General features: G+C 36.8%; 1 protein-coding gene across 1 annotated transcript in view; it reads left to right on the top strand.

Moving 5' to 3' along the window:
• The window catches only part of LOC129753264 (box A-binding factor-like), a 20091-nt gene extending 5074 nt beyond the window's left edge, over positions 1–15017 (top strand). The window contains exons 2-6 of the mRNA XM_055749062.1: positions 39–211; positions 759–853; positions 1536–1700; positions 1771–1987; positions 13252–15017. Of these exons, the coding sequence (XP_055605037.1) occupies positions 39–211; positions 759–853; positions 1536–1700; positions 1771–1987; positions 13252–14009 (1408 nt within the window). The 3' untranslated portion in view covers positions 14010–15017. The remainder of the gene's footprint in view (positions 1–38; positions 212–758; positions 854–1535; positions 1701–1770; positions 1988–13251) is intronic.
• The last annotated feature ends 967 nt before the right edge of the window (positions 15018–15984 follow it).

The following is a 15984-nucleotide window of genomic DNA, read 5'->3' on the forward strand; positions in this document are numbered from 1 at the left end:
AAAAAATTAAACCTTATGCAAAAAACTTAAATCAAAAGTGGGCTTCGATGCGGATTTGTATACCGAGGGACGAGAGTGCGTCAATTGCGGGGCCATCCAGACGCCGTTGTGGCGCCGCGACGGCACCGGCCACTATCTGTGCAACGCTTGCGGGCTGTACCACAAGATGAACGGGATGAATCGGCCCCTGGTCAAACAGCCCAGACGCTTGGTAAAAGAACCTGTAATCAAAATCTTTTTTTTGAATTTACTTTCCGTTATTTTGTTTTTAAAACTTTGTTTCTCCTTCCTTCCTTTGCTTGGTAATTTGTAAAACGCTCCATTTTGCTTAATGAATTCATCGATCACAAACGAAAACAATTCATCCTCATATTGCTTTACTTTACGTTTAAGTCTTTGAATTGGTTCGATTCTGATGGAGAGGAAAAGGATTAGCTTTATTATGGTATATTTTTCTTTTCGACTTGTACAATCTTAATGAACCCCGCCCGGCCGAATTTTTCGAAATATTTTCCCACATTTTTTATGATTTTTGGTAGCCATTTTGTAGTTGCTCTTAGTTTCAGACAAAAAAAAACAATAACATCATCCTTTGGGGATGGTGAAATACATAACCTACAAAACGCCCCACCAAAAGTGAGCGAACCCATAAAACTAATGATCTGTCTTGTCTTTATTTCTGTGTGTGTGTGTTTCTCTTTTCCACAAATGACGAAAAAACCTAAACAAAACAAACAAAACGGAAATTGTAAATCCAGTGGCCGCTGAACAGGGCGGGGATCTTTATAAGGGCTACGGCTACGGCAATTCCTTGACCGCTCGAAGCTCCGAGGAGAAGCAAAGCCGACGACTGGTAGGTTTTTTGTTTTCTCTGCTTAGTGTTATGAAATAAAAAAGATCCACCCTCAACCGGGAAAAGGAGAGCAATCTTTTTCCTCTCTATCGTAGCGATTTTTTTTTAGAATTTTCAATAGAGTTTTTTTAGTTTCATCCATTTCTAACCGACTTCATTCAGTAGCGATCCCTGTTAACAAAACGGTGCTGTGACTTTCAGGAGGAAAATGGTGTCAAACAATTTCAGCTGATAGTGACAAGTCTATTTGTTCAAGTGGGCATATAGTTTCGATACCGGACCAATAAAAAGTAGGCCGGTCCTATTTTTTCAGAATAAAAATCACAAATTGAGTAAAAACGATTTAAAACACCCAAAACACAGGAGGAACAGAAGTATTAGAAAATCCACATTGTAGAGATTGCAGAATTTTGAGTTCTGATTTAAAGTAACAAAACGTAGAGAATAGAATTCTTCTTCCAGATCAGAAACTAAAAATTTGAAAGCTTCTCAATTCAGAGTTTGACGTCATTTTTCATGGATTTTTGTAGATTACAGCACTAACAATTCTTTGGAAGCCACAGCGCTTAACACAATTTCTCCTTTCTTCCATCAAACTAACACGTGTTTGAAGAGCTTTAGGACGCTTGAATTCATTTGTTCATGCTCTAGAATTGATCACATTTTCGATTTCCGTTAGCAGAGCTCAGCTCGTCGAGTGGGTCTCCAGTGCTCCAACTGCAATACCACCAACACCTCTCTCTGGCGTCGGAATCAGGTCGGGGAACCTGTTTGCAACGCCTGTGGCCTGTACTATAAACTGCACAACGTCAACCGACCGCTGGCCATGAAGAAGGACAACATTCAGGTGAGTTCTAGTTTCAATCCAGAAATTTGTCCCGCCAACAAAACGCTAAAACGTTTCAATTCGATTTTAGTCACGCAAGCGTAAACCGAAGGGCAGCAAAAATTCATCGGATGGAACGACGACGTCGTCGTCGTCGTCGAAGAATAGCAACAACAATAATAACAACAACAACAACAGCAACGCGAATAATAACAATAACAACAGCACCAGCAATAGTAATGGTGGCACCAATCACAACAACTCGAGCAGTGTGGTTAATTCGACCGTGCTAGGAAATTCCCTAAATGGTAAGTAGAGCCAAGTCTGCTCTCTTTCGGTGACGATTGACTTGTTTTTCAAACTACATCATATAAGTAAATAGCTTAGTTAAACAACTCGCAATAACAAAAAGTGAATTTTTCATGCCTGTGGCGGCGGCTTTGCTTTTGTAACGTTCCAATTCATTCGCTTTAAACTTCACACTACTTTCCCAGAGAGAATACGTACAAGCTAACTCATGAAAGTTGTATGAAAATCGTAATGACGTTTTGTAAGCGATTTATATTATTTGGCTGAGCCACCAGATGTCTCCAAAGAAACCACAAAAAGTGTAAAAAAAAAAATTGGATTGTAAACAACTAAAATTCAGTCAGCTTTGAAAGGGTCGCATGAACTATGTGATTTAAAAAAAATCAGTGATGAAGTTCATAATGCATTCGGCGATATGCGAAATGAAAAGATATCTTGAACCTTAAAGTGCGAACACGAAATTATTGCGACACCAAAAATGTCATGCCAATTTTCTTATAATATTTCGAATCAAACTAAAATTTTAGGGTAGTTTCATACACATATTTACTTCTAAAATCAAAAGATAAGATCATCGATGGAGCCTTGGTTGTAAAATTGAACGCATTTTCGCTTTAAATTTTTTTTTAATCCCAGAAAAAACAAAAAAAACAAAGCTTGATTCCCTTCCTTAAAATTCTTACCAGTGTCATTCTTACCAGTTTTCAGTTTTTTTTTTGATTTTCTTAACATGTCATTCTCGTCTTTGACTGTTTTCTTGCTCTCCGAAGTTCCCGCTTCATTATTACCCAGTACTGCTCCACCGGGCTCAGCTCCAGACAGTTTGGCGGGTTCATGTCAAATGAATCAAAGCAATCGAAAGATTCTTTTTAATTCAACAACGGTAAATGAAAAGTTCAGATACCGGAGTTTTTTTTTACAATAGAGGGTTCATGTCCTTTGGAACAAAATGGATAGAATTAGCCTCATACCACTCCAGGACACTTTTAGAATATTTAGTGGCATGAAGCCAAAATAGCGGAGCTTCGTCGTGCTGAGCGAGAACGGCAGGAAGCGCTTCTCGAGGTACTCAGATTTGTAGATCTCGCCATTTATTGTGCCCTTTGTCACGAAATGCTTGCTCCTCGGTCCGTAAGAGCAGATGGCCTGCCAAACGAGATATTTTGAGGCGAACTTCGACATTTTTTTCTTTTTAAATTTGTCGTCCACATCGAACTTGCTCTTTCCGGTGAAAAACTCCAACCCCGGAACTTGCTTTAAATCGGCTTTTATATACGTTTCACCGTCCATCACACAGCAGCCATATTTTGTCAGCATCTTCTCGTAGAACTTCCGTGCCCGAGTTTTAGCCGTCGATTGTTGCCGCTCATCGCGGTTTGGGAAGTTCTGTCCTACCTTGTATGTATGTAGTCCAGCTCTCTTCTTTGCATTCTGGAAGTAGCTCTGCAACATGCCGATCTTTTCAGACAAATCACGGCTTGAGACGTTGGGATTTGCTTTAATCATCCGGTTCACCTTTCCCTCCGTCTTTTTGTTCTCCGGTCCCGGTTTTCTTCCAGCTCTTTGCTGTGGTCCAACGTCAGCCGCTTCTTGAACCGCTTCAACACTCTGGAGACGATTGAATAATGGATGTTCAACATTTTTCCCAACTGCCGGTGCGACAGGTCAGAAAATTCCAGGTGTTTGGAAAGAATTTGTTTTCTCGACTCGTCTTGGTTCACCTCCATTTTCGGTGAATTGAAAAACACGACTTCGAGTTTGACAGCAAGTAAACAATACACATCAATGAAAAAGTGTGTTAAGTTTGGTTGATTTTTACCCAATGGTAAAAAAGTTATGCCCTGTTGAATGTCTCGCAATAATTTCGTGTTTTATTCGCTATTTCTTACAAACTTGTTCAATGTACTAAATAATGTCCCATACGAAGCATGAATGATGTCGAAAGTGTTCGCTTAGAGATGCATAGAATCGGCATTGCTACTTGAGGAATGTTTTTTTCGACTAGACATAGCTGGTTGGTTCCTCGGAAGTAACTCTTATTGCATTTCGATTAAACTGAGCTCACTGCACAAGCAACCAAAAGTCTCGTTTGAAAGGTCAAAACCAGCTTAATTAGCATAATCAATGTGCTGAAATTCATTTTATTCAGCCCAAAATTTAAGTTTTTATTGAATTTTCAAGTTTCATTACAAATTTGAACGGCCTTCTGTTTAGCTCGCAAGTCATCTTTTAATCAGCAAAAACAAAAAAAAAATCAATTCTCTCCTCACGCTCGGCCATATTGAACCATAAATGTTTGAAAAATAACCATAATCGAAGTTTTGTGGATCAAGTCGTTTTATGAGTTTTCAGTGAAAACTCATAAAATGAGATTTCAAGGAGAACTTGGATAATGGTTATTTTTTAAACATGGTCGGAAAAAGTGAAAATGAGCAAAAATTCAGGGGGAAATCATTTGAATGAATGAAGAACAAGTAACCGTGTGTTGTAAAAAGAGTTTTTATTTCAAAATACATGCAAAGGGATGAATCATCCGCAATAGTTAAATCCCAGAAAAAGAAAATAAAAAATTGCAAAATACATTTATGATGTGAATATTAAATACTAAAAAAATCATGAGCATTATTCTGGTTAGCTTCACAAAAATCTCCGCTATTGGATGCTGGCAATGAAGATGCACTAAATGCAACAATTGCAGGGCGAATAAGGACCGATGCCATAATCATTTTCGCAAGCGCGGCTGCCTTCTCCCCGGTGATTGTACAGCACCAAGTCCAGTAGCCGTTCCTCCAGTGGTTTCTAATCGCAGCTTTTCAATCGGAACATTCGCTGAACAACGGGAAGTGCTCTTAAATCATTTCTGCAATAAAGATACAGAAAACTGTTATGGTGAAATGAAAAAAAATCAATCCAATGATTGAAATAGTTAAAAAAAAAAGTTAATAAAGCTTACCTTTAAAAAGAATCTTGTATCTAGACTAGAGCCACAGCTAGCACACTGACCCTACCTATCAATTACAAGAAAAAAACAAGGTTAGAGTTATTTTGAAGAACCCCTCAATTTCATTCATAACACTCTATGTTTTTGTTCAGGAAATACTTACGCATTCATTGAATTTCCAGATAATCTTATCAAAAGTTGTAAAACCGCTGATTTTGAATAGCTGAATTGTTGAACTCATCGCAAAGCTATAAAAAACAAACAAGTTCCTTCGCAAAGATGGCTGCCAGTTTTCATAAGTTTTACGGTTGAAATTTAACCATTTTTCAACTATTTCAATAGAACTCATAAAATTCCTAAAATTGAACCGTACACTACGGTTGAAAAACAACAATTATGGCAGTTCTTACAGAAATCTCAAAAAATGGTTCAAGAAAAGTCATTAATGGTTGAAAAAAAATGAGCGTGCTCTTTACTTCGGTCACCTTCTCTCGCTCACTGCTTTACTCGGAAGCAAAGGTTGCTTTGAGGCAGCGTAAACGACAAAACCGATGATGCATACGCTCTCAATATGGCCCGCCTTCAAGAAGCAGTATACATTCGAGGCAGCGAATCCAAAAAACCAAACGAATGGCTCTCTCTCATCTCCTGTTACAAGCTTGAGGGAAGCAAATTCAAAAGGCAGAGCGAACCCGAGTCTCTTCGTTTGTGCCTGGATCGAATGCGTGAGGTTTTTCTGCTATTGCTATTATTGCACAGCAACCGCACGCAGGTAGCTAGTTTTTTCGTTTCTTTTTCCTCCCCCCTCTTTGCACTATACGTTGCGGGCCGTGCAACGCAATAAGTTCGGTTGTTTTTGTTGTTGCCTCAACCTTTGCGGCGAGATTGAAGATGTTCTCCTCAACGACAGCTATCGGCTGGAGTTATTCAAATTCAACAACGTAAACGAGTATGTGTGCCTCGTCTTCTTCATGCATCATGTAGCAACCGAACGTTGAGAGAGTTCGTTCGGGGCAACAAACGAATAGTGTCTCTCAGAGCAGATCCTCCTCATGGGGGGAGGTTTGAATGAATGTATATGTATCGTCTCCTGTATAGCTATGCGAGGCCTCAAAGTGTGTATTTTGAATGCCTCTGATGAGAAAATTGGTGAGGATTTCAATCACTGCCAACAGCCCATGTGGTGCTGCCGGTTTCTCGGCATCCATCTTAATTGCTCCCATCATCCTCAATCCATCTGATTTAATTGCTTTGTTTTTGACATTGTTTCATTCATGCTGGCCCGCACGCCATTTCTGATACACATTTGATTTATTTGCTTACTCAAGCAATCAAACAACCTAATGAAAAAAATTAGTTCTGATTCAAGATTTAAACCGCGACCCTTCGAGATGATAGTTAAACACGCTGCCACCAGGTCACGCCTAGATGTTGCCTTACCAGCAGCTAAAACTCGAAGTGGTACTAAGCTTCCCTAGAATACCTGCAAGGGCAGCCAGCGGCTAGCAGCGAAGACGCCAGGCTATTCGAGGAACTTTTTGGAACTTGAAGTCCATGGAAGGCTATTCGAGACCCAATTTGTAACTTTCATACTGAAGGGATGCGATTGACATGTCACAAAAAGGCTGTTCAAAGAACTTAGTGGAACTTAAAGTCCATGGAAGGCTATTTGAGGCCCAATTTGTAACTTTTATACTGAATGGAAGTGATTGGCATGTCACAAAAAGGCTATTTCATGAACTTTTAGGAACTTAAAGTCCAAGGAAGGCTATTTGAGACCCAATTGCAACTTTCATACTGAAGAGATGCGATTTGATATGCAACAAAAAGGCTATTTAGGGACTTTTTGGAAATTCAAGTCCATGGAAGGCTATTTAAGGTCCTATTTGTAACTTTAACACTGAGTGATGCGATTGGTGTCTCACAAAAAGGTTATTTGAGGAACATTTTGTAACTCTCATGCTCGCATTCGAGAAAATTCGGTACCAATTCCCTTTGGAATTTTTGTTCAGCGAAATTCAAACTTCGTAGGCACGCGTTTAAGTAGATATGGAGCTTTTGATTGTTAGGGTTTTTTTTGAGTTCGTATAAAATTTCGTGCTTTGGAAAATTGTTTTTTGAAGATTTTTTCTTCGAGCTTGTGGGTCTGTTCATTGTACTTTCTTCTTCTTTATGAGATGGGATTGTTTGATACACGCTTACTAAATCCTGGATGGCTCAATTTGGTGCTCGATTTTGGTTGAAATATCTTAGCAATATACGTGATTTTCGACATAATTCAAGTTCGATTTGACAGTACATCGAGATTTGTCAAATATCAACAGATGAATACAAAAAAATTCCCTAGTGGTACCGCCTAAACGCTTAATGAAAAGCAGTTGAGTGATCTTTCAGTTATGTGAAGGCATATTGGAAGCCGTTTTTTAACAAAAGATAGTGATTTAAGACATTTAATCGTTCGAAAGCTCTACATAATTTCGAATTTGTACCATACCACGAGTTTGTATCATAATAGCTGACCCAGTTGTATTAAATTTTAAAAATATCGAAGCTTTTGATTAAAATAGGAGTGCACCCTTTTCTAATCAATATAAGGGAAGTTTTTTGAAACCCTTAAAATCGGAAAATAAGACTTTTTTATTCTCATAAGAATTTATCAAACAAATTTTTAATCTAAATAAAGAATCATGGCTGCTGAAGTACAAGAATTTTCAACAGTAAACTTTTTTGAACCATCAACCTAAAAGTCAGGACCGAATTAAGGCATCGGGAGGCCCTGGCAATTTTTGCCCGGTGGGTCTCTATGAACAGATTTTTTTCCATATGCCATACCAGAGAAAAGAAATTTTTTTTTAACAAACGAAGGAACTAAAAATGAACTAAATATCATTGATCATACTGCCAGGACACTTAGAACAAAAATTCGATCATTTTCTGGCCAATTTTTTTCGTCAAATTTAGCAGGTTCGCAATACCGACGGCAGGTGGCGAACCTATAATTTTTCCGGTAGAAATGCCCTATAGGAAAAATGTACCCGTTTTGCACGATTTTATCGTCTGAATTGCCTGTTTTTTTTTTTTGCGAAAGTCGGGTGGCACTTTCTAACTGGGATAGTATTTCTTCAAATCGATCGATGCGCACTCTGGAATCGATATTGCGTACTATCGAGTCCAGAGTGCGTAAATTATCCAAAAACGAAATCGACTGTCCAGTCAGTATGGTCAGTGTTAATATATTGCTTTCAAATAACCATTATGTCTGCGTAGAAGGTAGTTTCTCGCATCTTCAAACAATAATTGTTAAACCATCAAAAGCTCTGTTTTGGAAAAATTCTAAGATAAACAAATAAATGTTTTTCATTTCATCATTGTGTATTAAAGTGCTTCATCGAAAGCAGAAAAAATAGTTTCCTCATGACAATTGAAAAGTAACATTAATATATCAGATTTAGAATTTAGAAGATTTTAGAAACAAATTACAAATAAAGCTCAAATACAAAATTGAGAATCAAAGTTAAAATCAGAGCCAAAACAAGAATTGCTAATTGTATAGTTCTTTATCATAATGTTTCTTCTAATTTAATATATATTTTCTTAAAAGGTCTTCTAAATGTGAAAAAAGTTGAAAACGTAAATTCTCAATGGTGTTTAGATGTTTAACACATGGGATTAGTAATTCAGCAAATAAGTAAAAAAAAATCAGCAAATCCGAATAAGTTTAGTACCCTCAAAAATAATTTCGAATTCTCAATAAAAAAAATCATGAAACTGCAGGAACAACACAGGACTTGAAAATCTCAATGAATTTAATTTCTGTTTAAAAATCTTAAAGAAGACAAAATTGGAAAAATAGTAACATTTTTTGAAGAATCACCCATGTAAATTCGCATTTGAACTACGATAGGTTTTTATGATAAACATAATTTGAGAACGGACGATCAATTGGAAAATGAAATACTGAATTCAGAATATTTACTTCAGCAGATCAGCTTCAATCAGCTAGAAAAAAAACTTGATTTGAAATTCAGTAAAAAAATCAGTATTGACGATAACCAACTACAGTAATTTTTTTCCATTCTTTTTGTTGTCTTCAAATTGGTTATCAGGAAAAAATTGCATGCATTAATTTTGCAATGTTTAAACTAATACTCATGATTTTAATGTAAGCATTCTAGATTGCCCATTTTTATTTTTTAATTTCTAACAAAGCTCTGGAAAACTCATGGTTTCGATTGAATTTCAATTAATGTTTTTTCACTTTCTTTAATTTTTTAAAATTTCAATGATACCCATTTTTTTCTCGGATATTGCCCGGTTAAAATTCTGTAGTAAATATAAAATTTTGTTTAATTTTGTTTTGTTTTGTTTAAGTAAACATGAAGCTTTCTATAAATTACATATTTATACATATGGTTCCTCACCAATAATGTAGGTAAATGTTATCTTGTAAGTTTACATGGCTTTTGTACTTAATGGAAATGAGAATTGTATTTTATTAAATTCTACATCTTCTTCCTCCAAAAACTAATAATTACTGTTATTTATAAAAATTTCGACAGAGCTAAGAAAAAGTCATTCTAGGCACAGCAGAATCCGTAAAAATTTTTATAGTCCAAAATATTTTAAAATCAAAACCTAATGTTCGATAAGTTAGAACCTCAAGTTGTCAGAATATTGTGGAAAACAGTCCGTATTTTGCTGGGTTTATTCTCATTGATAAGAAACAGAAAATTCGAATTGTGCTCAGTTTTTTTAACTAGGTGTCGCGACATGTCGGTACCCAAGCTTTATCTAAATTAATGTTCTTAATAGTTTGAAAACGATACGAAAGCTGACGTGTTCGATAAAAAATTAAAACTCAAGATGTTTATCCAACTTTTTTCTTGAATTTTCTCCGAATAATCACTGGATTATTCTGGGATTTTGTGTTGAAAAATTAGAAATCAAATGTCCAGATTTTGTTTTGACAAAAAATGTTCGATTTAATCAGTCCGCTTAAGTGCGAGAAAAATACTGCAATTTTTACTCTAGGGGACCCCCTTAACTTATATTACAGTGAAACTATTGGAGAAATTGTTGAAGGGGTCCCCTTTGGTGTTATATTTAATTCAAATTTACTGGTCCTGTTTTTCTTGATTTCTAGAAATTTCAAGAATCATACTACTGATTGAACTAATCTTAAACTTAAACGGCGTTGCTAATTGTCACATTCTAATTTTAACTGACACGATGCGTATCATGCACAACAGATACAATTTGTGCTCAGAGTTACTGTTTGGCAAAAAAAAAAAAAACAAAAAAATACATTTCAACACTTATGATTCAGAACTCAGATAGAAATTCCAGAATGCTCAATTCTAAGTTATGACTTCAAAGCTCTTGATTCAGAACTCAGAAAGAGAAACCCAAATTTTTAATTTCCAAATAACATGTAAACATTATCAATTTGAATCTTAAGCTTCCAGAATTTTGAAAAATATATTAAGAATACTTGAGTAGAATTCAGACTAGACAGGGAACATCACTCTTGATGCTTTTTTTAAACTGTTTTTTTTTTTAAATTTGGCGCTGAGAAACGAAATAAATTTTCAAACATGTTTTTCCCTAGACGTCTATCAGAAAAAAAAATCTTATTTAAAATTAACTCAGAACATTTGTTCAATCTTTTCACGTCAAGTTAATGAAGACATTAAGCAGTTCGAAAAAAAGTGTTACAGCTCAGATGTCAAATTCTTGAGCGCTACAGGAAAATTTCTTATAAAAACTATTTGAATCATGTTGGAATGCTAGAAAACGCCTGAAACGCAGTTATCTATTAAACTAGTTCGTAGAAGCATGATTAATCACTTGTACATAGTAAATTTTTTGAAATAATCTTAAGTGATAGGTACTTTTCTGATTTCGCACCATTTTAGTCATATTTTTTGTCCAAGATGCCAATTGGTTCATTCGGTAAAAGTAAACTTATGCTCGATTTACCCGTTGAACAATTTGAAACAAATTTTAGAAGTAAATGACGACGACTATCAATCATTCATATTTTCACAAGCAAAACACATAGTGGTACCATTTTAGTTTCGATCACTATACTTATAAGGCTTTAAAAAACTAAAATTTGACCTTTTTTTTTCAAAATCATAAGCGATGATTTATAAATATTTCTGGCATCAATGGAGCTGTTTCTGAGCTTTGACCTAAAAGATTTTTATTTATTTAACAACTTTGTTGAAGACTACTGATCGTTGTGACATATGCTTTAGCGTGTTCTACAATACGAAATAGTAAAATATGTCAAATGTATTTTTTTAAACATTCATCACATTGAAGTCTTTAACAAAATTGTCGCTGAGAAAATATCCTTTTGCTTTTCATTTTCATTTGAAAACTTGGGATAAAAATCCCAGGTAATTCTGTGTACATAAGAAGCTCTAATTGGATCGAGTCAACTTTAAGGCAAACGGAAGACGCTTTTTTTCTACGATGCTCAATGAGGTTTTTTTTTATGAACTTATGATTGTCAAAATGAACCATCATCAGAATCTACTAATTACATCAATAGTGATGGTATTTTATGCATGAACATCCAATTTACGATGCAAACAAAATGGTAAATTGAATACAACAAAAAGTTTAAATGTAATTTTTACAGACGTTTAGTTGATTTGATAATCTTTGTGTTTCAAAAATGATATGGGTAGATTATAATTAGATTATTTCCTTCAAAGGTAAATTCACCAAAATCTTTTTTAAAAAAACTTCAAGTTAATAGAAAGGCAGTCAACGGTGTTTCACCTCGCTGGGCAATTTAAGACTGACACGGTCGCCTAAATTCTATGTATTTCATAAATGTTCGTTAAAAGCTAAACACGTGTTGCAAACTTTTGTTTTTATCGAACTCAAAATCATTGATAAAGTTCGAATTTGATATTTTTTACGAACTTCTATCACTGACACAGGCCAGTGCATCCATGCTGCAAATGTTTCCTTTTCTTTTCGGGCACTCCTACTTCGCCGGTCGGAAGCAAAACTTGCGTACAAGTTGTTCGATACTTTTGCTTTGCTCTGTTGGTGCCTACATTGCGGCGTTTATTTCGAGCCGACAGCATTCGTACCTCGATGAGGTTCTTGTTTTAGACATGCATTGAAATCTTCTGTTTGCATACGCTGTGTGTATTTTGACCAAAGAAAAGTTAATTAACATTTTTTAAAGTGTTAACGATTTTAGAATTGAACTAACAAGTCATGCTCACGGTGATTTCTATGAAAATTTACTTCGAAATGATCTAAATTTAAAAAGTTATGTTCGATTTCACTGGAATGATGTACATACTAGGTATTAATAGAACTTTAAAATACTTCAGTAGATGATAGAAAAATGAAATTCATTCTGTTTATGAACCTTTCATGATTTTTTCAAAAGTTGTCAATCAAAAGTGAAAACGTTTATATTTATGGCGTCACCTATAATAAACACATTTATCCAAACTTATAATACTTATTGATTATGATCTGTTTTACTTACATTATTAGTTTGAAGGCTGCGAAGATTGTAATTTCAAAGTTATTTTCTTATAAGTGTAACTATCGAGCAATTCGAAAAAGGAAAAGGTCTGAGCCATTTGAAATAAACGAATTAAAAACAAATAATTTTAAGCATTTGTGAGGATAGTTTCTGTACATTCTTTTCATGAAAACAAGATAGCTATGTTTGTGACGTTAGAACTTTTTTCTCTTTATTTGCTTAAGCTTCTAGCGTTTTTAAGAAAACTATTCAGCAAATCACTTCCTTGTTTGATTGAGAGTCGTTTGATGGTCTTAGTCCGAATTTCTCGCCTGTCTCCGACTGGCTTGACGGCCAATGGTTCTTCTAAGCATCGTTTATCACTGAACGTGCGGAAAAGTGTATTTGAAAAGTTTGCAATAAGCTATAAGTTTATGAACCTTAAAGTTCCAACAAAGTAAGACAACCGAAGACCAATTTCAAACTTTCATCTTGCTTTATAAATTGGCATAGATACTAAGAATAAAGTACAGTATGATCTTGTTGTAAGACTTCAGCGCTATTATCTGCCTAAAGGCATCTGAAATGTATGAAAAAAATTTTCCGGTCGCCATGTAAAGTAGAAGGACGTGATACAGCGAGTTGATATCTTTTTTTATGATCGAGTAGACTTCTTCGGGTTAGGCAGGAAAGATTTCGAGATAGCTAAGCTCACATTACCCTGACTTTTTTTTTTAATTTTCCTCTAAATAATAAAAAAAATACCAAAAATTTTAAAAATTGTACTAATTAATTTTTTGCATATCTTTTTTCATTTTCAGAACTCAAAGCTCTCAAGGCCTCGATGGCCCAAACGACGTCATCATCGAGTATCATCCAGCCGGCATCGACGCCGTCGAGCGTTGGCAGCAACATGTCACCGGATCCTCACAACACTTCACCCGGCGGCCATCATCACGGCCAACTGTCCCCGATATCCTACACTCAACAGGTTCCATCGCCGATCACCAGCACTCCGACCAGTGCCATCGGCCATAGTGGCAAATTTAGCCAACAACAGCAGCAGCAGCAACAGCAACATCAGAAGGCAGCATCCGTGTTCATGATGACTCCATTCGGGACCACACTGACCAATGCCAATAGTTTGGCACATCAAGCTGGACTTTCTTTGAGTCCCATGGGATACCACATGAATAATAATGGTCCCTCGAATGGATCCACGATGAGTCCCAAGTATCACGGGAGTCCTTCGGAATCGCCCGGATGTATGTCCGCGTACTACGAGCTGATGAGCAATGCCGATGCCAACGGACTGGATCCACATGGACTGGGATCGATCGTGAAGATGGAACCGATCGCCGGAAGCTACTCAGCCTACCAACAGGCGCTTCATCAACAGCAGCAGCAACAGCAGCTAATGCATCACGTCCAGAGCAGGAGTCCGTCGGTTTCGGACGACAACGATCAACATCATCATCAGCCCCAGCAGCACCATCATCATCAGGGCCACCAATCGCCGGACGGCCTCGATGACAAACATGGCCTCCAGCGGCCAACCGTAGTGTCGATGTCCAGCTAAGCGGAACGCTGAAATTAAACGAAAGAAAAGAAGAAAGAGACCTCGTCGTTAGAATCTCATGCTCAGAAGCCAAATACCAAATGAACCAAAAAGACTAATAACTGATAGCTAGAGAAAACTGTAGAAAAAACTCTCTTTACATAGAAGAAGCCACGTGATGACTCATCATGACAGTTAGAATCAAAAGGGTTCTTATCTCTGTGGACCACACCAAATTAGTTATGAACCATTTTAGGGTAGGAAAGTGCACTCGACGCCCCGAACCGAAATGCTAATGCCAAGCGACCGAGTGCAATTAGAATTATAAGTTACGTTATTTCTCCCCTCCCGTTTATAGGAAACATACATCATTATGCACGACTTTGATGTCTGAAGAAATTTTATTTTCACTTTGTAAAAATCACCGACAAACACTTAACGCTATAAGAGTAAAAAAGAAAGGTTTTTAATCCGCGTGTTATGACAACCGCATAAAACCAGAACACAAGAAAAAACAACAAACGAGTGTGTCATCTAATCAGCTGTTATTTCATCTTCCCCCACCCATTTGGGCTGGGTGGGATACATTAAGTACCATATAGAAGAGAGTGCGGATTTTTGTTGCCCCTCAAAAAGTAGGGACTAACCGTTTTGATGTACATAAATAGTTTTCCCTGGAAACTGCCGCCGGGGTGAGGAGCGAATCTAAACCGCTAGCATATTTAGAGAGAATTATATCCACGTTCACCCATTCCCCCAAATCTTCCCACTAGATTTTAAGGCTTGTAAAAGACAGAGCTCTCACAGAAATACTTCAAAGACTTTCCAAATATTAGATGCAAAAAAAATAATTGTGCGGATGATTTTTCGAACACCCATCGATCGGATCGAGGACAGTGTGTGTTTGTAAATGTAGTCTAGACACTAGATAGAGGTAGTGTCGGAAAATCATCACTTATTTGTTAGCTCGTAGGTAAGTGTTAAGTTGATAAGTCCATTTTATTAGCGCGTAAGTTTTCTGTTAATTTCGTGTTTTTTTTGTTAACATTTCCTTTAATTACTGTGTAATAAAATTGCTTTTAAGAGAAAAAGTTGTTTTTTTTCAATACTGATGTTATGAAATCGCTTGGTACATCTTTGTACCTGAAAATGATCACATTTTCATATGTGATGAAAGAAATTAGAGAAACATGAACTATCAAAGAACGAAAGAACATAAGCCGTAAATATCATGAAAATTTCGAAAAAGATACAACGGCTCACCGACAGGACTTGAACCTGCAATCTCCGCTTCGGTACAACGGCGCGTTAGCCAATTCCACCACGGTGAACGTGATGGAACCGGCGAACACGAGCAATCGAGCTCTGCCGATCAACTGCTGGACCTTCTATCGAAACACCATGTATATCCCGCATGTGATCTTTCCCTCTATTGATCTCTCTTGTTTCTCTAACCCCACTCATCGACTCGGGATTTTAGCCGAACGAGCACATGGTCGATTGCTTCGGGTTTGCCGCAACTTACGGTCAGATGAAGAAGCAATCAGTGCCGCTCAAGGTTCCGAGCAGACCAGTTACACAGGGAGGTGTTGCTCTGTTGAAATCAATACTGATGTTATGAAATCGCTTGGTACATCTTTGTACCTGAAAATGATCACATTTTCATATGTGATGAAAGAAATTAGAGAAACATGAACTATCAAAGAACGAAAGAACATAAGCCGTAAATATCATGAAAATTTCGAAAAAGATACAACGGCTCACCGACAGGACTTGAACCTGCAATCTCCGCTTCGGTACAACGGCGCGTTAGCCAATTCCACCACGGTGAACGTGATGGAACCGGCGAACACGAGCAATCGAGCTCTGCCGATCAACTGCTGGACCTTCTATCGAAACACTATGTATATCCCGCATGTGATCTTTACCCCACCCATCGGCTTTATATATTTACGGCTTATGTTCTTTCGTTCTTTGAGAGTTCATGTTTCTCTAA

The sequence above is a fragment of the Uranotaenia lowii genome, chromosome 3, assembly GCF_029784155.1.
Source record: "Uranotaenia lowii strain MFRU-FL chromosome 3, ASM2978415v1, whole genome shotgun sequence".
NCBI lineage: Eukaryota > Metazoa > Arthropoda > Insecta > Diptera > Culicidae > Uranotaenia > Uranotaenia lowii.